The 26,517-nt window shown below is 34.4% G+C and overlaps 2 protein-coding genes across 7 annotated transcripts in view; one reads left to right on the top strand and one right to left on the bottom strand.

Annotated features, from left to right (window-relative positions):
* LOC126972445 (chitooligosaccharidolytic beta-N-acetylglucosaminidase) overlaps positions 1-26,517 on the top strand; it is a 561,898-nt gene that overhangs the window by 320,514 nt on the left and 214,867 nt on the right. The gene's annotated exons all lie outside the window — the stretch shown is intronic.
* LOC126972427 (sodium/hydrogen exchanger 3) overlaps positions 2,774-26,517 on the bottom strand; it is a 76,307-nt gene continuing 52,563 nt past the window's right edge. For 2 of the 5 annotated variants that reach the window (XM_050819153.1, XM_050819152.1), the window contains exons 8-20: positions 25,238-25,321; positions 22,795-23,003; positions 21,744-21,869; positions 21,119-21,276; positions 19,735-19,903; positions 17,401-17,541; positions 15,920-16,010; positions 14,576-14,665; positions 13,862-14,062; positions 12,902-12,955; positions 11,546-11,725; positions 9,274-9,613; positions 2,774-7,994 (exon numbers count right to left, since the gene is read on the bottom strand). In XM_050819153.1, coding sequence (XP_050675110.1) covers positions 7,802-7,994; positions 9,274-9,613; positions 11,546-11,725; positions 12,902-12,955; positions 13,862-14,062; positions 14,576-14,665; positions 15,920-16,010; positions 17,401-17,541; positions 19,735-19,903; positions 21,119-21,276; positions 21,744-21,869; positions 22,795-23,003; positions 25,238-25,321 — 2,036 coding nt within the window. In that variant the 3' untranslated portion in view covers positions 2,774-7,801. The remainder of the gene's footprint in view (positions 7,995-9,273; positions 9,614-11,545; positions 11,726-12,901; positions 12,956-13,861; positions 14,063-14,575; positions 14,666-15,919; positions 16,011-17,400; positions 17,542-19,734; positions 19,904-21,118; positions 21,277-21,743; positions 21,870-22,794; positions 23,004-25,237; positions 25,322-26,517) is intronic. The other 3 variants (XM_050819156.1, XM_050819154.1, XM_050819157.1) reach the window with 3 other exon arrangements.

Below are 26,517 nucleotides of genomic sequence, written 5' to 3' on the forward strand. Positions count from 1 at the left end.
GTTATTTTTAAATAACGTTGTTCGCGGGCAACAATGACGTTCTATACATATAGACATATCATTCGCAATCTGACAGTGGAACGGCAAAAGTGTGCTTAAAGACAATGTAAGCACACTTTTCTATTTAGTCATGTGTCAACTGTGTGTCAATCAACAAGCCTAAGTGTGCTATAAAAAGTGCTTAAATAATACATTAATGACTCAAAAAAAAAGATGATGTGACTTATCATCGGTAAAGTTATTATATTTATATAAGATTGATATGCAAAAAGCTTAAGAAATTTAATAAAACGAATATTTTTTCATTTAATGTGGTTGGAATTATTGACAAGTCCCCAAACAAGACCCGCTTGTCAGAATGAGACTGATAAAAGGACACAGTCAGAAATGAAAACAATAGAGTCGCTCTTTTTAACCGACTTCAAAAAGGTGGATTTCAATTCTTCGGTATGTTTTTTTTATGTTTGATACCTCAGAACTTTCGACTGGGTGAACCGATTTTGATAATTATTTTTTTATTTGAAAGCTGGTGCTTCCACGTTCTATGTTACTCGAATTAGATTTATTAATTAGATTGTATAAAATACCCATTTATTTTTATACTTTTTAGTGTATATTATATCTATTGGTTTGGAATAATGTTATTGAAGTTGGTTGTTTTTGTTAAATTTTGTAAGGCCTAGTTAACAATGATTAGCAATATTGTATTTCGTGTAATGTTAACGGCTTACAAGAACGTGAACAATTACATAATAGTGTTATTTACACGTTATCACGGAAGTATCGTTACCTAGAGATAATTGATACTTATTTACATCGCAAATATGTAAAAGCTAATATTTTTCAGCTTTCCCGTACACGAGAGAGTGAAAGAAAATTGGGGCCAGTTGGTAGCAAGAAGGAGATGTGAAGAAATTTACAAACTATATAAGCACATTTATATTTTCCCACTAAAGGATTTAAGTTTTTCGGCTTTAACTACATTTGAAATTTGACAAAATCTGTCATAGAAACAAATGTTGATGTCCACTTACACGGTATATGTTATACCAAAAAGATACCCTGGAAAAGATATCTAAGTAGACTTAGAAATATTATCTTTTAGAAAAGACAAATTTAATTTAATTCAAGGAACTCAACAGTTTAACTAATTATTTTATGAAAATAAAAATATTATGTTTGAGTATTAGTTTTTCTCATTAAAGGTAACCTTAAATTATTAAATCCAAATCCCTTTAAAACGTAAAGAAGTAACAAATATAAACACAAGCCAATGAATAAACATACAAACTTTCTCCTTTATAGTATGAGTGTTTATAACACTATCAAAAATATTTAATTAAAAACGTAAAAAACCTCCGACTGAACAGATCTTGATCGGAAAATGGGACAGACTGACGAACGTAAAACTTCTAGCAACTCACTTATTCGTCTGGATTTAAAAAATACCTAACTGCTACTCCACTGATGTCACTGTCCAAATCGGGTTCTAAATTCAAAATGCGCAGCTGAAACTTAAATAGTGTTTACATTGCTGCCTATAATATTTTAAACAACTGGAGTAAACGCAGTAATGTATAGACATAGCAGTCGAAGGTTATTATAGTGTCATTTGTGCCATGTGCCATATTTCGACTTTGATTTTGTATGAGGTGCATTGTCTATATGTATAGAACGTCATTGGCGGGCAATGTAAAAATAAACTTTATCCGGTTACTTTCAGGTGTCGGTTTGTGCACGCAATATAAAAATTCACTCTCATCATTTTTCTCAAACGTACCAAAAAATATTTATAACTTCAATAAATATATTTTGTGCAATTTTAATGATACTTCTCTTATTTTAAAACACTTTTATTAGCTTCATGCGTGTGTTAGTAGTTTAGTACCCATGGATGTGATGGAAAATTTGAAAATGATTTTTAAAACTGTTAAACTTTCGGTTAAAAAATATTGAAAAAAAATCTGAGTTCCTCAAGACGCGCCTAAAGAAGTAATAAAGAGAACCAAGCAGTTTGGTTATCTGTTTTAAGTAGAAAATAATTTTCAGTAAGTAAATATAAATAAGTATTGGTGTGATTATAAGAAAATGTATTTTACTGTTAACTGAATAGACGCCTTCTATTCAGTTCGACATTCTATAAAACCAGCGTAATGTCTCGCGTTTGGCACAGGTGAGTCAAATGTTACTCGGTAAGTAGTACTGGACCCGGAGACGTCCGCTCCCTACCAATGACCTATTGGACCTGACGTTCCCGTTGCGCTGTGCATTTTTTTTGGAAAATACATTTTCGTATTGAAGAAACGGGGCTCATAATATGTCGGACTCGGACCCCCTACAGACTAAAAACCTCCTCTATGCTGTCAGCCCTAAAGGCTTTTACAGCGACATAGGACGTGGGCCGTGGAGGCCGCAAATACTACGCAATAACAGTGGCGAGGCGTCTCTTAAGGATACTCGAACGTCGGACCGGCTGTGTGTTTGTGGGAAGGAGAGAAGATAAAAATGAAATAAAATACGAAACAGTAAGAAGAACAGTCGCCGGCGAGTGTATGTGTATGCATTCTTGTATGTATGTAAGTGTATAATGTTTGTGAAAATTTATGAACGTGTTTGTATTCGTTTGTGAAGTGTTTTTGTGATTGTGTATGTGGAGTATGTCAGTCCGTTATTTTTTTATTCAGTATTCTTATATATCACTTAATGCCACTTGGTACGTGTCATTGTCGATGTCGTGACAGGTTAAATAATAGGTAAATAATAAATATTAAACTCCAACATATTTCATTTATTTAATATACACCATAATAATTTTAATATCTATATTACACTGTAACAATATCTGAACGTAAAAGAATGAGCCAATCGCTTCATACTAGGCACTATTAATGCAACAATTGACACACCATCATTAGGAATAACATTTTCGTATTGGCTATAAATATTTTATTAGCTACTAGGTATAATTTATTACGTAACTATATTTACTACGATAGGATTTAAGTAGAAGTTACAGTTTATCCCTGAGACCCTGTGGTCCTGTGCCTAGAATAAGGCTCGAGATGAAATCTTGTAATCTACGTGGATGATATCATGCAATACATCTGCAGTGCCTACATTTATTCTAATACTCAGATTATTAACATCTCTAGACAGAATATTGAGCACCAAGAGCAAAAATGTTTTGTAACGTCATTTTTATTAAATTCATCCGCAATTAATGTAATCTTGCTTTTCAAAGCTATTTCTGCGATCTATTTATACGAAAGTATATAATATATTTAAACATATTATATTAATTGAATTTGCTTGTTACCTACTGATATTTTTCTGCTAACTCAGGAGGACTTTCAGTTAAAACAAATGTACACAGGCAACACTGTGAAAATTAGGTCATAATAGAAAGACGTATACTAATAAGCGACCTACGAATAACGGTGGATTTACACTATGATTTAAACTATTCTATTAGGTAGTTGCTCCTTGAATGTATATTAATTTTTACTTTATTTGTTCGCATAAGGCAATGTTCTGCACACTAATATAGCCCAAATAGTTATTTTTAGACAGAAGATTCTGTTACATAAGTAACACATGGTAATACGACGTTACAATTTCATCAGTTCGGACCGCGAACTATCGTGGGAAGACCGTAGTTGCCAACTGCCAAACATTTTTTATCTCAATCTAGAAAAGTTAACAATCCTTTACCAATTTTCTACCTACATAAAACAGTGACCATTTAAATTTTTTACTATTGATATTATTTACGGAAATTACCTACATCTTAACTTAAAATTATACCTTGAGCTAAAATTAATTGGTTTTCTTGCAATCCGATAAGCTGATAATTAAAGTAATAATTAATTAATACTCAAACATCGATTACGAACTGAAATAGCATAAAAATAGACAATAGAATGAAATCTTTTAGTGGTAACTGTAAGTTGAGGCCTTTTACTCAGCTCTTTATTATAAAACATATTTTATTTAATGTCATAACATTCCTTTTGCATAACTTTATTCTACTTTTTTTTCAAATTTTCCTAATTCTACTATTTGTCTATTCGTTACCTAATTACACCTAATTCAGGCTTGTTAAATAAAACTTAGGGGTCTTAACAAAATACTCTTATAAAGTAGGTTAAAATATTATATTGTGCTTTAAGTATTTGCCATACAATTTTATGTTACGAACGTGCTTCAGCCACACTCACCTATGTGAATTACAAAAAAATCGGTGAGTATAATATTTCGTATTATCTGTGGTATCTAATATTAAAGTCACCTTAATGTAATTTTCACATTTGTAGATTTAAAAGTTATACTTCTTTTGACGCGTTACGGCAAATTTATCAGAGTGCAATTTTACGATGCGCTCGCACACCGTCACGCAAATTCTACATCCTGACGTTACTTCTTCAACTGCACCATTTATGTCAGACTTCAGACTTAATTAACTAAATTATGCGGCTTAATAACTTTTCATTGGTTGTGTGTATCAATACCTTCTTTATCACAATATTTTTCTTTCTACTTACGTAAAACAGTACAAGAAATATTGTTTGCTAAGATTTTTTTTTTGTTACGCCAAGGAAGTATAATTCTTTCATCCATAAATAAGTATACAAGCAATTTCTTCTTTCCATATTCGGCTTATAATATTAGGCCTTCTGATGCATTAAAATAAATTATTAGGTACTCATGTAAAGAAAGATGGATGGATTTCCATGGAGCACAAACATAATATAAAAATTCAAATTAAACCAATATTTTCAATGATATTGTAATAAGAAATCTTGTACTATAAAGCAATTCAATACTTAATAATATCTATGTAACATTATGTACATGAATTCTAATCTACTTGGATTAATATTGTCAGTGGCAACTTGTACCTTACTTATCTACAAAATTCCCTAATAAATTCTACACCAAATCTTTTTTCTATGACGCTGATAAGATTATCAATCTAAATTACTATATCAACGAGAACCTTGCAAGCACAAACTTATCTTATTAAAATACATTAAGGATTTTATACAGCGTTGCATTAATGGCGATATTGAATGAACAAAATAATTGTAAATAATTATAGAAAATTCCTAAATAAAAATAAATTGCTCACCTAAATAAATCAATTTTGCATAATATCATTTCGGAACATGCTGTAAGTAGTATTAGTAGCCGCGCGCTAGCGTAGACACTGACACCTACTTCGTGCCTACTAGTCCCACACCAGCCATTTGGAAGTCGTACGTAAAAAAAAATATTCTTTCCTCAATGTATAATTTATTTGTTTGAAAATTTGAAAATTACAATTATTTAACTTTTAGATTTACTTTTTATTAGTTCATTTTATTTATTTATCGTATTATCGTTATTATCTTGAAAACTGTGCATTATCTTGTAATAAGATTAGTAGCACTATGACCGTGGACCAAAGCTCTATTAACTATAATTTATAAAAATTGGTTAGTTTCGAACAGTTAAAACAACGCACGAGCTGAGGGTAGCGTGCCGCGGTAGCAGCCGGCGAGTGCATGAAACGGATTCTAGGCGTTTCCCTTTCTTTCCTCCCCATAAAAATGTCCCAACCCTTGAAAGTGTCGTAACTTGAAGTTAGGTTATAATGCTGTTTTCTCTGAAATGGTGCATTACATTGTAATTAGAGTGGTATCATTATAATCGTTGACTAAACCTCTATCAATCAGGTACAATATTTTTTACCTCATACTTCGTGGTACGGGATACTCAGTTTATTCAGTTTTAACCCTATATTATATTGAAGAGTTTGTGATAAGACTTAACTTTGAACAATAAAAAAAAACTCGCCAAATTTGGAATTATACATAAACTGTAGCCAATTAGATCATGATCTTCTGTGTATTGTAGATATATTTTCTTTTGCGAATGTGAGAGTTTATGAAAGCTGGCTCCCATAGGTAAAGAAGCATACGGCCACTTGTATTCCATAATGTTCATAGTTGGACGTAGTTCCTTAAAAACGTTCCAAGCCACAAATTTTAAGGAATTCGTGTTTAACGTTTAATAAATATATTATGTGTATTAAATACATGTGGGTTAGGCTACTAAGTCTTGATGTCATTCAAAGAGTGACAGTAGGGCTGCCATTTTTTATCAGTCACAGTCATATGAATCACGTGACCAGTTTTGTGTTCTTTACTCAATTTCGACATGATGGTGGTTTGGATCGATTTTCTGGAATTACGTCCAGTTCAGAGAGTACAAGAGTTACTGTGTTAAAAATGTTGATATTTTTTGTGCTCGTAAATTACTACTAGTTATAAATACAATAGAAAAATACTGTTGAGGACGTTTCGTAAAATAAAAGCAATATTTTGTAGGTACAGTTCACAGCAATACAGTTTCAACAGAATTCACGAAAACTATAAGCGTCAAAGTATTTACAAGAATTATAATTATGGTACAATGGTTATTAAAAACTATAGCATTACCTACAAGCATTTCTGTAATAATGTAGTTCCTCGGTTCGTACGTACGGATATAACAATAGAATAAAAATATAAATTGATGAAATTACAAATTTCTGATAACCAACTTCAGATACAATTTTGTTCACCTTTGAGGTAACACATCTACTACTTTTGACAATGTTGATCATTATTTCAATTTCCCTAATTTTGTTTAGACAATAATACCTTAGAGATTTTTTATGAGAACAGATGTTGGTAACTCATACGCCCATATGTTTATCTATAAAGTGCCTCTCAGGTTTTTTATAGAAGAGGAGGACAAAAGCATACGGGTCACCTGATGGTAAGTGATCACCTCAGCCCATACTCTCTTCTCAAGCATAGTGGTGGCTCAACCTATTGCGACACCGACGCTTTTTTGATTGGTTCTACTAAAATTCTAAGCGGTATCGTAGTTATTACGCTCGTCACTTTGAGATATAAGATGTTTAGTGTCACTTGTTTAGTATTTAAACGTGAACACCAAAATGCACCTAGCTGGCGTCCACCCACAGCTGCAGGAGAACAAATACGTTCTACTTAGAACGTATTTGTTCTCCTGTATATAAAAATATATACCTAAGTAAGTACTTAGGTATATATTTTTATACTACTTACTTACTTACTTTACATAATTATACCTCATTATGTATCGTTTGCCGGTGATTTATGCCAATCATCAATGCTAGGAATAGATGTGCCTAGTTCGCGACTTATCGATAACCACACATCAGGTATTTGTAGGTACCAGCTATTTATTATTTCAAATTTTCAAAGCCTTCTTTGCCCAGTGCGTTTTGGTCAATTTCACAAATAACATTAGAATTTCTTTTCTGGTTAGATTTCCTTATGATGTTTGCCTTCAACGATTTCGAAGAATAAATATACATAGGAATTCCGAAACATAATCTCTGAGATGAGATGAGAGCCTCACGTCAACGATGCTCTGAAAAACCACACACTCTTCTTGATGTTCTTTGTCAAGAATGTAGGTAACGGAACGAATAGTTCACGACTTAACGACACTGAACTCATCACAAAACTCTTGAGTTCAGCTGCATACACACTCTTCTCTCCAACATAACAGTTCACGTCCTTCTCTGCATGCACAGTATTCTAGGAATTGACACCGGAACAGTGAGTTTAAGACATAATTAAAGTATAAGTATATACCGGATATACCCTTCATCATTTCAAATCCTAGAATTTCAAACCTTCCGACTGTTCACACACTTAAGGTCCATTTAGTCCAAAGTCCTATACTTAAGTAGTGGCAACCTATCGGGGTCACCACGTCGTGATACTCAGGTGTTGTCATCCGACGAATCATCGGATGATGAGCTGGTGAGGACGTTGGTTGTTAGGGTACGTTGCCTGTTGAAAGGCTCCCGAGGCAAGCTTTGCTGGCCAAGAGTGAGACGGCGTACTCCCATTCTTTCACTTTCTGGTAGCGACTTGCAACCCTTCTCTTCGCTAATTGCGTCCCGTGATAGTGACCTGAAAGAGGATATGCTAGATATAAAGTAGGAGAAACAAGCGTATGGGTGACCTGATGGCAAGTCATCACGACCATTCACAATCTTGCAACACCAGAAAAATCACAAAGGCGTTGCCGTTTTTTCTCTCAGCGAAGTACCCCAACGGGTAGCCCCAGCGAAAATCGAGACTAAAGAACCGAATGAATGAACCATAAATAGGCCACAAGGAAGTATACCCCACAGAAAGACAGATCAAATTAATTTTCACGCACTAACAGATGCTTATTAGAATGTAATTAACATCATATTAAACTTTGTTCTCTTTCTATCTGCAAATGGACTATTCCTTCTCTAAAAAGTTTTTCTTAATCGTCTGACATGTACGTCAGCAGTTATTGCTTAACTCTAGAAATAAGGGAATGCTTGTAACTAATTCTAGTAGGCTTCATAAGATACATAATAGCTTTGAGGGTAAATGTATACACTTCTATAATAAAGTCCCAGCCACTGTTCAGGCATTATCTATAAATAAATTTAAATATTTTAAATCCTATTACTACACTGTTGAATATCTCAATGATCGCACAGCCTGGGACTAGATTGTGATTATTTTATAGCGATAGAAATGACTGCACAATATTGTATACTTTTATTGGAAAGAGCGCAAAAAAAGAATGCTGGGAGAGTTTCTTGCACCTCTTCTTCTCTCTCAGAGCGTCATTTGTTTCCGAAGCCGTAGTAGTATCTAGTAGTTATTAGAAATGACATCAACAGGAATTCTAAAGGAATCAATTTTGAGAAAATAAATGCCTTTTATGCCTTTTAATATCGAAATTATTGTTACAAATCCCTTATGATCTCACTTTACGTCTTCTACCACATTTACCCTGAGAAAACTTCCGAAGAGCTGTTTGATTTGATTTATGCCGACGAATTCTTATTGAAAATTAAATATCATTCTCATCGGGATGTTATATTCCTCCAAAGTGTGATTTTTAAGAAACTTTCTTGTTCACCAAAATGATCAAGTGTTTTTATTACCATACGTCTTGGGTGACTTTAAAAAATTGTCGGCAACGCTTCTGTGATTCCTCCGGTGTTGCTAGAGAGCATTGGTAGAGGTATTCACTTACAAAGTGTCGAATCGTTCGGTCATTTTTTCACCCATAACAAGATCAGCATCGATTTTTTTTGTCTCGTTAGTTTACTTTCCAATTATGTGAGTCACTTGCCTTTTTCCCTCTAATATAAAAGAAAAACTGTTTTGCTATATCGTTCACATATACATTATATCTCACCCAGTCAATTCAAGCATGGATCCTCGCCTGCAATGGCCTCGATGTGGTCCCTGCATGATACTGGCCGGCCTCGAAGACGCGCCCAGAGGGTCTGAGTGAGCGACATCCTCCATGAGTAGCACCGATGGTCCTCCGAGGCTAGTACTTCTCTTGGACAGCATGCTCGGTCCTTGTCGCTGCCCACTCGTTTCTCCCTTCGAAGAACTCTCTCCCTTCAAAGAGTCTGCTTTCTCAGAATCTGACATCACAGGCTTCTCCGAACCACCTTGTGTTGAACAAGAACTCTCTCTTCTGAACAGACCTATGATAGATTTTGGATGTTTCGGCTTTTCTATGCCACCTTTTAGGAGTATAGGAGATAGGATTGGAGGGGCAAATAAAATAAATTGATTAAATATCATGGAAAATAAATAAGGCATGCTCATATTGATAAATAAAAAAGGGTTATAATTAAATATCTATATTATTTGTAATATTAAATTAAATTTAAACTAATATTATTAATAAAGGTATAGTTTAGATATAGTATAATTTAGGGTACGATAATATATCTACGATAAAAAAACAATCATATTTATAATTTAAAAAAAAATTGGTTCAATCTAAAATGATTACTGAAAATATCACCATATAGAATCAAGCCAATCTTATTAAATATATACTTATATTATTTATAATATTAATAGAACTAAAATTATTAATAAAGGCATGGTTTCGATATAGGTTAGGTTAGGGTATAGTTTATGATAAAAATAATCAGTCACAAGTTTAATCTAAAACGACTACTGAAAACTTGTATCCAAAGATAATTATTACCATTTATGACGACGGAAATAATTATCTTTGGATACACCTTAAAAATATTCATTTGATATACGTCTCCATTCTCCAAGAACTTGGCGTAAAACAATGCCTTTTGGTGTTAGTACAGAGTCGTATTCGTTCTTCGAACACGTCTCCCGGCGCGAGATTGAGTCCATGGAGCGCCTTGTCGTACAGGGCAATGGGCAGGTCGCCCATGCGATGGACCGACCAGATTAAGTTAAGATTTAACTTAAGATTATACTTCGTGATGACCACGACCGCTCTGCTAAGAGTGTCACGAAGAAGAAGAATGATGACACTAAATTAAAGACGATTTTGGAATCATTCGAAACACAAATTAAATATCGGTAGAGGGCTATTTTATTTGGTGACTTTAACTTAAATCAATTAAAAACGGATAAAAAGAATAAATTATATAAGATTTATTCATTTATAAGTAAGAGATTTGTACTAGAGAAACTGCCACTTCCAAACCAATCATAGATCATAATTAGTACCAATCTAACGAATGACAAATTCCAGATTGTAAATAAAGATATGTCTCTCTTCAATGTCTGACCATTAACAGATTATACTACAGTTGAATAGAAATAAAGTATAAACTGTATAAATATAAATTATCGTATATTGGATGCATCGACATTTAGAGCTTGAATTCATTGTTTGTTTAAGGATGCTTCATGAACATGATGGTCGTGATTACGATCATAGTTAGTAATCGTATCCAACAAATACAATGATTTATTAACTATACGACGACCTGATCGACCTAGCCCCACAAGCAACACCCGTTCACGCGTTGACGCATGGACCAGCCATCGTTACCTTCGCGCATATTTGAGGGAAGGAAGGGAAGACGACCCGGCACATGACGCTGCCGAAAGCAATGCCATTTCAGTGAGCATGACGACTGACTTTGATTTTGACGTAAAATAGTATTATTATGAAAATTAAGTTTAGAAGAGAATATAACTTTTAATATTTCGTTACTAGAATACTAAATATTATGTGTGAAGCACGAACTAGTAAAAAAAGAAGGACGCCGCGGCGTGATATTAGCAAGTGAAGCACCTTTATGCTAGTATGTGTGCGGTTAGGGGTAAATCAGTTACACAATTTTTTCTCCCTTAAATAACGATTTTCATATATCCTCAAATACTTTTATAGTATTGTTTCCACACATTTTCACAACGCACGACGGCATTTTTAAAATATTTTATTGCGACGCAAACTGATCTGTCACAGACGATGGCAAATCTCATAATGGCGGCCGATCGGCTTGTATTAGTGTAAGTATTTGTGTAGTGTATGCGTGGGGCTATGTGTTTACACGTTTACCGGCTTGTTTTGGTGCCTCACTGTTATGTTAGGTGACACGGAGTCATAATTTTTGCTGAATGTACCTATAGCTCTAATTATTAAAAGTTACAAGAATGCATAATAATACCTAAAAATGTAGCCGATGGCGAAGAATACGCCAGGTATTCTTTATTAGAAGCCCAAGAGGGGAACTCTGATTGTTTGAGGGCGCCGCTTCCCTCAGCCTCCTCTCGTTTCCATGGCAACATAGTCTCCGTAGCTGTTGGGGTAGCAACCCTCGCTTGGTCACCAACAATCATGTACGTTTCTGAAAAAAATATAAGATATTTAAGATAGATTTTAAACTTTTCTACTTTTATTAGAAAATAGATATTTTTAAAGAAATAAACATCTTAATTGTTGTCTCTCAATATATTCTGGATAATGTTATGACAGTTTCTAGTAGGCACAAAAATGTGTTTACTAGAAACTGTCATAACCATAATATAAACACCAGGAACAAACATAAACTTATAATGCCTACCACTCGACTAAGACGATTTGTATGTTGTGGCGATGTGCTTTTACAACAAGATCCCAGAAAATGTTCAAAACAAATGTATTACGAAATTCAAAAGAATTGTTAAATAACGTTTGTTTAGTAATACCTATAAAATAAATGACTTTCTTAATGATACCGCTGATTGGGAAAGGAGCGACCGCCTTCAGGCTATTAAATAATAAGTTTTACATTTGAAAGCTATTTTCTAATTTTTGATTAAGAATTTGGAAATACACCCAACAAACCCACACCTTGTTAGTGACCTTTCCTACTGAGTTAGAAGTCCCGGGTTCGAAGGCCCGGTAGCTTAGCTAGCCTTACGGTATTTTCGTCGTTTCTATGTAGATTAAGAAATAAAGAAGTATCATCAGCAAACAATACTATCTCATGCTTATTTTGTACAAAGTATGGTAAATCAAATGTGTACAAAGAAAATGAATGGCCCAAGAATGGAACCCTGTGGAACGTCCATGGTAACGGGAGACCTATCTGACCTCTTACTGTTCACCTCAACCATCTGAACCCTGTGGCACAAATAAGACTTCAGGAGACTTAGTCCTTTTTCCTTGACACCATAACGATGTTTTCCTTTTCTGATTAAGATTTCATAGTGAACACAGTCAAATGCCTTGAATAATTCACACAAGATACCAACGCCACCATGAGAATTTTCCCATGCTTCAAAAATTTGCTGAATAAGCTGGACACCAGCATCTGTTGTTAAGCGACCCCTTGAAAAACCAAATTGTTTGGTGCTCTTTAAATCATTACCATTTAATATTAGCAATTAATAATAATCTAAGTAACTCCTTGTAACATGTGGGATACCTAAAAATCTCGTCAAATTCGGTTTAGCCTTATGGGTTTAAACAGGGAAAAACAAAAAAATATAGTGTCATTTGTATGTATAGTGTATAGATTAAATGGATTTGAGATATTTACCATTATCATGTGATATTCTTCTTTCATCCTCTTCCAGAATGTCTTCGTTGGGAACTACAAGAAAGTTATTACATTAAATAAAAGTATTTTCAGCTTAAGGGTTTTATAAGTTTAAAATGAAAAAAAAACGGTTACCATGCTAAATAATCTAAATATGAAGAATTTATGTAAAATTTTCAACGTAATAAAAGGTCACTTCTCTTGGCGTAGTATAATAATGGAAACGTGTAGATATGAATGAAAATATGGGTACAAAGGTAAGACGTTAATAGCTACTAGTTTCGGTCTGTAAATCTTATATCAATTGTACCTTTATATTATGTAAATCGCAATAGTATTCGGTATTTGCAGACATAAGAGTTGCATTAGCCCAGTAATAATGACTAGCCACGGCCGCGGCGTTGAAACATAATACAGCTTGCATATTACTGATATTTTTCATTATAATTTATTTTAACTTTTCTAGTCTTCGAAAGATGATAATTTCGTAGCAACGAATAATTAACTTTTTAGGGTGCAGGTATCGTACGTAAAAAACGCTAAATCTGAAGATTTATTTTCTAATTTTAGAATTCTCAGATTTTATTCAACATGTGCGTTAACTAAATTATTAATACCTATTTCAGAATAATGTACACCTAAATTTTAAAGTAGCTAAGCGCACCATGTGTAATCTATTTACTAGACAGAATGTCATCAAAACTTCACTAACTTATAACTATGTGCATATAAAAAAATATTCATACTTACTAATAAATAATTACGAGCAACATCTTAAAAATTATCAAAGCAATATACAATATAGACAAATAAGTAGAAACACGTGCACAAGATAGATAAAGAACAAGAAAAGAATACAAAAAAAATTACATTAATGAATTAAAACGCTTGAAATAATAACCTAAAAAGCAGTTACGTTTTAAAAGTAGTGCTTCGAGCAAATGATCTTCTTACACATACCAAAGTTATACGAGGACCTGTCTCTTCTCCACGGTAGTGATTTCTCGACAGCCGTTGGTAGTATCTCCTCCGGTGTTTTAGCATATTGCTTAACAATCCTCGCTTTAAGCGGATTGAATCCGGGCAAATTTGCCAACTGATTGAGGAGAGAGCTACTGTTCTCCTTATGCGAAGACGTTGGGCTAACTTCGTTGAATCCCGCTGAGTAACATGGCCATGTCGAGATATCAGGTAATTTGTTGTGTCACATGAAGAATGCCAGAAGGGAAGAAATCCATCAAACAAATGATATTAAACAAGCGGAAATAGCAATTGAAATACAAAAATCACTCATCTTTAAAGTTAGAAATAGGAATAGGATTATAATACATTACTAGCAAACAGGAGCAAAATTAGTTACAAAATTTGACTAGCTAACGAGCATGATAAAAATTTATTATATAGGTTTAAAGTTTATTTTGCAATCATGCCCCGCAACATTAAGTGTATTGATTTAGCATTTTGTTTAATAAAATTAATTAGGAAGAATAATTATGTACCGAAACATTCGCATCCGAGTAGGATTTGAACATTTCGGGTCAAACAATTAAGTAGTAAGCACATTAACACATTGACTTTTGAATTTGAACTTGTTAAAATCTAGCTTTGTGTTAGTTTAATTTAAATTATAACAATGTTCAAACTCAATTCCGAACACTCATGCAGAATACGTACGTGGAGATTTGGCTGTGAATGTTATACCGGCATCATCAATATCCCGGCGTGGTACTTCCTCGTCTTCCTGAAGAACCTCGTCTATATAATCTGTTGGAGTTTCAAATACATCAATGCCAATATTAACCAAGACTTTTACACTAACACTACTATTGACAATATCATATTTTGCATTATCATTAACATTATTTATTTAAATTAGCTTTACTTCACTTTACTCAGGATTCATCGAATCGTCCGAAACAAGTCGATAAATACAGTTCACTCGTGAATAGGTACAGCCAAATTAAAAATAAAGTCCTCTATGTTTTTTTTAAATACATGAAGCGTTTATTAGAATAATGTTTTTTGTACAATGGTAAGAGTTTATCATAAATGATGTATGATTTCCAATTGCGCAGTAACAAATTTGTTTTTGTAAAATATTTAAGTAATTTAATCAGTAAATCAACTGGTTTTGAAATTATTACTTCTATTTAAATCTATGTGTGGGCAGGACATGCAATTATTGATATAACTATTTCAACTGAAAAGTCAAATACCTATATACAAGCATAAACGTGTTAAAAACTATCTTGAGAATTTACAGTGATTGAATCAATCATCATAATATAGACATTTGTTAATATGACGAATGTTTAATGGAAGGATGATGTAGATATAGGCCAAAACTAATAAATTAAAAATAACACTTTTCTCTTCTCTTTCATTTAAAAATAAATATTCGCGCGAGTTAGGGGGTGCTCAACCTATAGATTTATGCTTTGTCAGCCAAAGTAGAGCATAGCAACAAGTCGTAGGTACATTTACTTTTCATGCGAAGAACCTTCTGGAAACAATATTGCTTATGTACCAATTTACTTTCTCACATGACTCTTTGCTAGAATAAGCTATATAAAGTTTCCGTAAAATTAAGTATTCTGTGTTTAGTCTTAGCTCCGTAAACATTGTAAATCGGGTTTATTGAATAAAGTTATTATTTTATGAAGTAACCATTCAGTTATTCCTTGACTCGCGCAATACTAAGTAACTTAAAAACAGGTGCCTTCGTTTGTCCTCCTCTTTCATTAAAAAAAATATAATTTGTTGTGAAAGCATATTACAGCTATTGTAAAAAGCATTGATATTCAAAATAAGAATTGATCTGCCACGTGGACAGATAAGTTTGTAGGACTATACATATGAATTATAATACAACTTAGAAGTATATTTGAAAATGGCATACTATAAGCATTCTGTGTCGCAAATAAAATTATATACGAATGAAAGTCTAAGAAAGAAAACCAAAATAACCCACACGTGCATGCGTTTCAGACTGGTGGTATTAGTAAGTAAGTTATGTACCTAATCTATAATACTTTTTTTTACCGTGCGTGAACTGTTTTGCCGAACCATTTTGCTGGAATTCTGGGAAGGAGACATGGTTTTTGCCATCCTGAAACCATAAACATATTATTAGGTATATATCCCTTCACGCAGCGACATATTCTGTTCTTTAATTTAAGTTTTTTTAACTCGAAACCGCGCTTCTCGGGTTTCGTCCAGGACTCTACCTACTACGCAAAAAGTCCGCATGCCGCATAATCCGAAAATCTTAAGCTAAAGCCACAGGTTTGAATAGCATGCGGACGGTTGGCTTAGTTGGTAGAGCGCTGGGACATAACCCCAAATTTAATTTCTATAATTATTAATCCCAGAAGTGAGAGATATCACTTTAAAATACTTAACAAATTGCTTAGATCTGAAGTAAAAGGCGTGTTCACTATGTTTGCAAGTTTGTGAGTTCACCGCTAAAAAGTCTCCCTCGATGCAACATCACTCCTTTAAGGTGAATTCCATCAAATTCATATTGAAATATTTTTATTCAAAATAGGATTTAAAATCACTTATTGAACGTCAAAAACTACCACCCATTCAAAAGAGACTGCCTCAGACCTGAGAAGAATGGGCGCAAGAAACTCAGCGGGTTTTTCTTTTTTATATAAAATATGGATTACAATGTGATATCGTACAATAAACATTAATAATTAAAGAGCCTGAGGGTGTTAGCTTTATTAGTCCGTGGTGTCATTAAGAAAATCGTTTATGCTATAATAACCTTTCCCACACAAACGTTATTTAACAATTCTTTTAAATTTCGTAACACATTTGTTTTGAACATTTTCTGGGATCATATTGTAGAAGCATATACATCGCCCAACAAAAGACTTACTAACTCGACCCAACCGAGTAGTAGGAATAACAAGTTTATGTTTGTTCCTCGTGTTAACATTATGAATGTCACAGTTTTTAGAGAATTCCTCAATGTGCTTATGAACATACAGAACATTATCAAAAATGTATTGAGAAGCAACAGTCAAAATGTTTATTTCTTTAAATTTTTCTCTTAATGATTCTCTAGGACCTAGACCCCTTGTCATACATCACCGCACATTACGTCAAAATGCGAAATACCACCCACAAGTCTGGCATTCTATAACTGCGCGAGAAACTTCTAACTTAGTGGAATCAATTATAGGTTGTAGTTATCCTGAACCGATGCGACTTAGGGACCTTCAAGCATGAGCATATTCCCAATAAAAATTTGTAATAAATAATTTCAATCATTTTGAAAAACAAACAATGTTGTTGATCAGAACCTATTCTGAAACAATTCGAGAAAGACTTTATTAGAGAAAGGGCGTGAGGTTAGTAACGATCCAAGCAATTGGCGTTCTGTTATCTCTGCCAACCCCGAAGGCGTGAGTACCTACATGTTTTAGATTTTCATGTTGATCTTAGAATTACACGTAAATTGCTTTGATAGTTTGCTTGCTTCTTCTTACCTGTTTCCCTCGCTTACTGCGTTTGTGGTGATGCTTTCTATCACCAACAAGTCTACGTATATTCATGTGTGTTTTATAATTAACTTGTGTCCCCAGGTCCTTATCATTGACAGCGTGTCGGCTGTAACTGAGTCGGCGATGCTAAAACAAATAAGACCTCATTTGTACGAGTCGTAAGGGCTCTTATGTTATTTTAGTATAGATTAACTGCTGAAGTTATAATATGGAGTGTGGCCCTACAGTTGCGAGCTACTTAACCAAAATCATAAAAAAAATCCAATAATTAATGTAAATAATGGAAATTTTCAAGCAAACAAATTATATATTTCGGTAACAAAAATTTTAATCACCCTTAGAGCTCCCGCAGACTACAGACTTTTTACCTGCCGATAGTTTGAGTTGGACTGTTCGTGAACACACAAAATAGTTGGTTTGGACGTGAGTGCGTAAACTGGCCAATCGGCCAATTGGCCAGTCGGCCGTTTGAATAGATTCGCTAGAGTTTGTGAAGAGATCAGACGCTTGTAATGTTGCCCCGAAATATTGCTATTGCTTGATTGATACAGAGATCACAGGCCGAGAAAGCACGTTCTACACTAGAATTTGAAATTTGTAGTGAATAAGGCTTGTTCAAATGTAAATACATGAAATAATATACCTGTGCGGCATGCTTCTAAAAATAGCCATTAATTTTTTGGGTCTAAAAAGTCCCAATATGCATATTCCCCACGCCCTAAGTTGGGAGTCCTGGAAGTCCTGGGCCGAGCCGAGTCAGCGGTCCGATGAAACAATCGGCAAGTATGCCGTAAGAGCGCAGTACTGATCAAGTGGTCGAACGATAGTTCGTCGATAGATTACTTGGAACGCAATTGTGGCCACAAGGCAATTGTGTGCAAGTTGAAGGCAACCCTATCAAACTTTTTAAAGGCCGATACTAAATTGCGAATTTGCATGCTTGTTCACACTGATAAGAGGCCGACCAAACTATCGGCTAATAGAAAGTCTGTAGTCTGTGAGGAGCCTAACGTGATCGCGGTATTAGTGCCTACGCTAGCGCACCGCTACTAGCTTACTTACAGGTTGCTCCGAAATTATATTATGAAAAATTTATTTATATCAGCGAATAACGTATTTTAATTTTTGAATTATTTGTGATTATGATTAAGTTAAAGTAGCTCTACCCATGTGTTTATTTAATGCTGCCATTGGACATATGCCATAAATGCACTTATAATATAAGTCACTCTCTAATAAAAAAATGTCATTTAAGTCAATCAGAAAGTCTTAATAGACTACAATTGGTTTTAACGATGAAGACCATCTCGTACCACTGTTAACAACTGACATAATGAGTTTATACGTGGTCGCACTAATCTCACCGATGATCTGCGTGAGAGACTACATTCTACGGCAATGACTGAAGACAACAGCAGATTCGGACAATTTAGGCATTGGTATGAGTCCAGTGTACAAATCCTTCATGAACATTTAGCGGTCAGGAAGCTTTGTGCCCGGTGGATACCTCATATTTTGACCGAGGCCCAAAAACTCCGTCGTGTTGATTGGTGCCACGAAATCGTTGAAATATTTAACGGAGGAAATTCAAATGCTGTGTTCGATATATTTACGAGTGACTCAAGTTGGATTTTCTGTTATAATCCCGAAACCAAAAGACAGCCTTCTCAGTGGGTGTTTCCTCCCGAAGAGTTGGCGACTAAAGTGAATAGAGGTCGAAGCGTGGGAAAAAAGATGGTGGCCTCGTTCTTAAAAGGACAGGACGCGACAGTTGTTTTGGAGAATCGAAAAACAGTTACTACAGAGTTCTACACTTACAATTGTTTGCCACTTGTCTGGGAAAAGTTCAAGAGAAATTACTTCGCAGTAGGATCCTTTTTTCCACGTATTTTCGACGTATCGTCGCACAGCGACAGGCGAACGATGGAATATTTGGCGTTACACTGGGTCACCAGATTTATAGTCCCGTACTTGCACCTTCTGAATTTTTTTTATTCCAGATAATAGTAGAAAAAGTATGAGGAAAACGTTTTATGGATGCCGTGGCAGCTGTGGGTGTATCTCAAAAGGCAGTCAAAGAGACCCTAAGCTAAGGAAGAGTGGGCAAAGTGCTTCTCTCAGTGGCAGTTTTTGAATGCAGCGATGTATTCACGTGAATGGACACAACATAACTTGCTAGTTTAATCAGTTTTTGATTTTCTAAGAACTTTCAGTTTGACCAAGATGTGAAGCTCATCAAGCGACGTTTGTTACAATTTTGTCGAAATGGGTTACAAATTAATGCTATTACAATATAAATAAAAAATGAATGAAGCCTACCGGGTCACCTGGCTTTCGAGTGAAACATACCCGTCTGTAAGGCTTGCATAGCTCTTCAGCTAGTAAATGATGGATTCTGGCGTCGGTCAAGTCTTTCTTGGACGGATTATACTCCAGCTCCTGCATGTCAATGTTCCATGTTGACGAATCTAATTGACTGAAACTCGGACTGTGGGTAAGAAAGTCTGGTTACAGATGTAAATGTTGCCAATAGTTTAGATGAATACATATTTACATACTTATATGCTTCTCTTTTTTCATTTACTAGGTCTGTTTTATTTATTTTTTATTATTCTTTATTATTGTTTACATATTATTATGTTAAAGTTACTAATTTAGTTTAAAGTTACTTTTTTATATTATAAATTATGAACTATCTTTAGGTGTGGAATTATGTTGCCAATAAAATTTAATATTATTATATTATATGTATAAAAAATATATCTAACGTAATATTATCATATTGATAAATATTTTATTTCAGGTTTTGCTCAATTACTCTAATGGGGATTACTTTTGGAAAAGAATATTAGGATTTTAAACGAAACATACGACCATCCATTTTCATTTCATTACACTTAAAATTTCAACAATTCGCTTCATCTTCAGAATTGATTATTCAAACATTCCTACCTATATTGGTTATGTCAACAGTTAAACAATCGTTTTAATATTCCAATTCCATTTATATTTAGAATAGTTTCTGAATTTGAATATTGAAAAGCCCCAAAAATTTAGTGCATTTAATTTTTTTTCGTCGAATAATACTCCCATGAGTGACTTTAAAGTTAATACGAGACAAATTTTTATGACTTGTATTTTTGATTACACTCTACGGGATTTTTTATGATTCATAAAATTTAAGTCTTTTACTACCAACAATTTTATTTTATTGGAGTATCAGGGGTTTGCACATCACAAACGATATTTGTGAATGGAAATGAATGGAATAAACCTAATAGCTAGCTTGTCTATATAAATATGCAAAAAAAACTTTTAATGTTTTTGAATTATTTTATTTTTTGTGTTTCTTTGTTGCTTCACTTTCCATTTATTGTAATCAAAATAATTTGTAAAATGATGAAGCTTAAACATTAATTTAACAGTGCCAATATTTTTCTTGGCAATTCAGAAGAAATTAAAACTCAACTCGAAGTAGAGGAAGAGAGAGAGAAAAATATTTGATTTGATGGTAGCGATCTTTTTTGCAACATTTGCCATGGTTGTAAGTAAAAATAGGTATGAATAGATTATAAAATATGAGATTATAAAACTGATTAGTAACTAAATGTTTTTATTTTCTCTATTGACTAGACTTATGCCAAACTTTTGCTATACTACACTTTAAAGTATCTTGTTTTTTAATAATTGTAATGAGAATTACCTTCCATTGAGGTTGGCATTCGTATAGTTTTTAAATATTGCTGACATAGATTCAGCCCCAGATATATTTCCAATAGTTGATGCATTTCTTTGCATATACTCAATGGCGTCTTTCATTGCTAACTTAGAGTAAGTTTCTAGAATTTTCGGTTCAGCTCCCTGAAAAAAATTAAATTAATATAATTTAAAAATTTTAAAGAATATTTAAATATCTACAAATAAACTTCTCCACGAATAGAAAAATACGGCCAAAATCAGACCAAAATATCCGCTCGTTTATATTCATTCTTATTCAAATAAATCATTTCATACCCAAGACTATTGTAATACCACCTGTAAAACACTTTTTGTATTTTATTTATTTACTCACACTGTCTCTAGCGGTTTTCTTTATTTCATCGTGTTTATCCATCTTATATGACTGGCAATGTGAATTTCCCTTGATTCCCAGAGACATTTACAGAAAACATATGCCTTTTCGCCTTACCTTTATTTAATTTAAATTTAAAATGTATGTATCTCTAATAAAATGTTTCTATTTTGGACAAATTCGGATGATTTCCATTTGCGTTAATTTTGTTTCATGGAGCTTGAAAATTTTATGTCTTGAATTAAAGCAAGCTTACCTGATAATTCCTCAACAAGAAAGGTCTTATAAATCTATTGTCGAATCTCTTGAATTTATCCCTAATGTGATGGTTTCCATGTTTTCCCAGTATATCTTCAATTCCCGCCATCAAGTGGTCCATAAACTGAAAATATACATTTTACTGACTTTATTATCGAACGGTAGCAACGCATTTGATTCTCACTGAGGTATATTTTAAAACACATTTAGTATGTGTGTGATGTATATTAATTTATATTTTAAGTTATATTTATTTTGGCGCGTTGGGTAAAAATTATCAGAGTAAATTTTTACGATGTGTGCACACACCGTCACGCAAATTCGACACCCTGACGTTAACTGGTGAACTAGACCATTTATATTATACTTTTTAAGCTCTTGTAAATCATTTGTCTACTGACTCCACAACCAATGGACGAGAATTAAATAAATTTCAACTGATAAACAAGTTATAATATAAAAAAAAATGGGTTGCACTCGGGAGTGCCCCAGAAGTGAAAACTTGTACATTAATGTTTTGCATTTTTGAACATTTTGGAATGATTAGGAAATAATTTCGTACGAATTGCTTTATTTATCATTATAAAAGTACTATCATTTATGTGGTTAATAACAATATTCATTTATTGCGCTATCGTACACAAAAATGACAATTTATATTACATAAAAAATTTAACACTTCAGAACTATTACAATTATTTTGTCATTGAAAAGTTTATCTCTCAAAAAAATCAACTTTCATCCATAATATGAACGACTCTTTCACCATCTTTATGACGGTAAAACAAGATAGACATAAGTCAACAAAAAAATCAGGAAACCCATTCGCTGGGTTTCGCTCACAGTTGTCTTTGGATTATGCAACCTATATAGATGCGATTTTTTCAAGTTATGGAGATATGTACTAAATCCATATACTGTACTAAGTCGATAGTCCACCTAATGAATTTTTTCCTTGAATTTCGTCTTTCAGAGATTTTAATGATAGCTTAAAGCTATTTAAGTTGAGGTTCATATAAATATACAATCACCAATAAAAATATAATCACCCTCTCATGAATTCGTTCATTCATTGTTGGTTTTCTTTTCTCCACAGTTTTTACGTTCAGGATCTTCACCAGTGGTTTTATCGTGATGCCCTGAATGAAGACAGTGAAGTATATAACCGCTATGGTTGTGGTGACGAACATTGGTTGTAGTTTCACCACTTTTGGGTCGATTAACAGCACCAGGGCGAATGCGACAGCACCGCGTAAACCTGAGGAATAAATTTTGGTAATCATTCGCAGTTCTGTGGAGGGAGCGACATCCTTTGCAGAGGATGCCGGCTAAATTATCAGTACCACGTCGTCACCTTTTTCGGTCTGAAGGGCTACGTAGCTAGTGAAATTACTGGGCAAATGAGTATTAACATCTTATGTCTCAAGGTGACGAGCGCAAATGTTGTGCCACTCAAAATTTTCGGGTTTTTCAAGAATCCTAAGCGGCACTGTATTGTAAGGCAGGAGGTATCAATTACCATCAGCTGAACGTCCTGCTCGTCTCGTTCCTTATTGTCATAAAATAAAGGTTTCTTCGTACAACTGCCTTTTTCTGTCGCCAAGCAGTAGTGTTCAAGCACTACTCGTGTTTCGGTTTAAAAAGCCGTACACAGAGCCGTACTTTACTAAGCTAATGAGCCTTATATCATGTCTCAGGCGGAGATCTAAAGAGCGTACATAGAGTTTGCTTAGACTTTACTTACGTATTACTTAGTTGAGTGTGATAAAAAGCGAACTTGACATTTGCATTGTACTGTCTTAGCTAAAGGTCTGCACAATTTCAGCTGTCAAATAACTATAAAAATAATATCAAAGAGCACGCTAACACTCAGCTAAATTTTACGTAAGTAAAGTATGAGCAAAGTATAATAGTTATTTATGCAACTGTTTTGTAATAAGGGGTGTGGGTTTATGTGATAATAGTACCACATGAGTGTTTTAATACCTAATTATCAACAGTTGCATACAAGAATTTATCTACACCCATAATATGAATCGTCTATAAAAGATCCTGAAACAGTTAGCTTACTGCTAACATTAAAACAGCCAGTCCTAGTAACCATAATATCATCCAAAGGAGTATTATTATGAAAACGGATGATAAATATAATGTTGTACTGAATTTCATTACAACACTCGTTTGGATGATGTAATGGTTATAAGAACATCGGGGGTTTTAATGCTGAAAATAAGCTAACTGTTTTATAATCTTTAATAGAGGATTTAAAGCATGGGTGTAGATAAATACGCTTTTTAGATCTCAGCCTCAAAGTCAATCTGACGAGGGCAATTCCGATGTCGATGATCAAGAATTCTGAGCAGAATTGTATTGTGATAGGCATATCATTTCCATCAGGTGAACTTGTCCTAGTCTTGAAAAAATAAATTTGTAATCAAAAATGAACAACGCGGGACTCGAAACCGCGTCCTCTCGGATTTCGTCCGAGCGCTCTTTCCAACTGAGTCAACCGTTCGAGTACGCATTATCTTGTTCAACTCAGGTTGTGGCTCTTTAGATTTGAAACGGTTGGCTCAAGATTACATTACAAAGCATACAAGATTTTATCAACGATACGTTAGTCGAACGGTTGGCTCAGTGGAAAGAGCACTCGCATGGAACGCGAGAGATCGCGGGTTCGTGTCCCGTATCGTTCATTAATTTTGTTTTAAGTTTTATTTGTGTCATTAATCCCAGAAGTTGGGTCACTTTAAAAACATAACAAATTGTTTATATTTGCAAGAGCGACATCTCAAGTCAATTTCCTAATATGCAATTATTGGGGTTGAGCTGGTTACCAACTGTAAAGTAGATCCTGTAGATGAAGTATAGAGAGCACATTGTTAATGAATTTAAAATGATTATTGACAAATAAAATAATAATTATGATCCGGCTCTTGATCTAAAAAAACATACATATCTAAATCTACTTGGACGATAGATATACAACAAACTAACGTATAGACAGAGTGCAAGAGAGAAGAAACGGAGATACAGAAATATAGAAATGAAATGAGAATCTATTGTTTCTGTAGCCGTAGATTGACAAGTCGTAAAAAGTGAGCCACGCTATTAGCTCCTTAGAATATTATATCACTCGTTAACGCACACAAAATTGGGCACTCATTTAAAAAACGTTTATGTGGTAAAGGTTACTATAACATAAATGACTTTTGTAACCATGTAACCATTTTTATGAAATAAAAGTAAGCTGAGTTTGTTGCGCCCATTCTTCTCAGGCCTGAGGCATTATTTTCGGAATGGGTGGTAGTTTTTGACTTTCAATAAGTGATTTCACATCCTATTTTGAATAAAAATATTTGATTTTGAATTATCGGGCTGTCAGATCGTCTATTCGCTAGTTTATTCTAAGTCTTTGACTGAGATCAGAATGGGACAGATCTCTTATAAGTCTTAGTTTTATCCCAATAATTTATCATAAGGTTCACTCACCTCCATAAGACATAACAAACTTTTCAACAGTATTTAATTTATGCAAGCGGAACTTATTTGCTACTGCGCTAAATATGTACACACCTGAAAATAACATTAATTTATTATTAAGTATATAATAATTATACAGAATGTCAGCCAAGTATGGAACGCAGACGTGGTCGCTAACTATGTGCCTGATGAGAAAGCTCATGGTCGCTGAGAGAGAAGTGGAGAGGGCTCCAAAGTCACCGAGATAGTCCAGATGATTGCGAAACTGAAATGGTAGTGGGCAGGGCACATAACTCAACGGACAGATGGCCGGTGGGGCAGTAAAGTCCTCGAATGGCGACCACGTACCAATCATCAGTTGAACGTCCTGCTCGTCTCGTCCCGTATTGGCATGAAAAATAACTCTCCCAGGGGCGGATCGTGAATTTGTTGGACCCTGGCCTTGTACTTGGGGCCTCCCTAATAATAAACGAATCACCGTTATTTTTATACTTAATACTTTACCGGTGGAAGTCTACACAGGATGCCGACTTTTTCTGCCGCCAAGCAGCAGTTCGCAAACATTATGTGAGATTCGGTATGAAGGGCATCGTAGCTAGTGAAATTACGGGGCTAATATCCAAAGTGACGTGCGCAATTCCAGTACCGTTCAGAATTTTGGGTGCAATCAAGAATCCTGAGTGGCACTGCATTGTTATGGGTAGGGCATGTCACTTACCAGGTCATCATCATACAACGTAGTGTTGGTAGACTCCCACAAGATGGACTGACAATCAGGTCAAGATCGCTGGAATAGGTTGGATGAGGGCAGCAAAGGACCGAACGTCATGGAGACCTTTGGGGTTGTCTTGCCCAGCAGTGGACGTCTTCCGGCTGATAATGTTGATGATGATTCTCATGACACCATAAAACCGTTGATGGTTATTTAGTTGTGGGTGGGAAAGTCACCTTTAACATTAATTTATTTTCGTCGCTTACAAGCTAACAAAGTATTTATTTACAAACATTTCCTTACTTGCTCATTCAAGATCTCACAGCTAACAGAGTATAATATATACATGTTTTATAGTCCGGATTCACTGAAGCCTTTCTTTGCCAAGTGACTTTAAGTTACATTAAAATTACCACAGCAGCGCCTATTTCTGCCATGAAGCAGTAATGTATAAACATTATTGTGTTTAATCTGAAGGGCACCGAAGCTAGTCCAATTACAGCGCGAGACGACGCAATTGTAGTATCGCTCAGAAATTTTGGGGTTTTTGAAGACTCCTGTGCACTGCATTGTAATG

The sequence above is a fragment of the Leptidea sinapis genome, chromosome 26 (genome assembly GCF_905404315.1).
Source record: "Leptidea sinapis chromosome 26, ilLepSina1.1, whole genome shotgun sequence".
NCBI classification, from domain to species: domain Eukaryota; kingdom Metazoa; phylum Arthropoda; class Insecta; order Lepidoptera; family Pieridae; genus Leptidea; species Leptidea sinapis.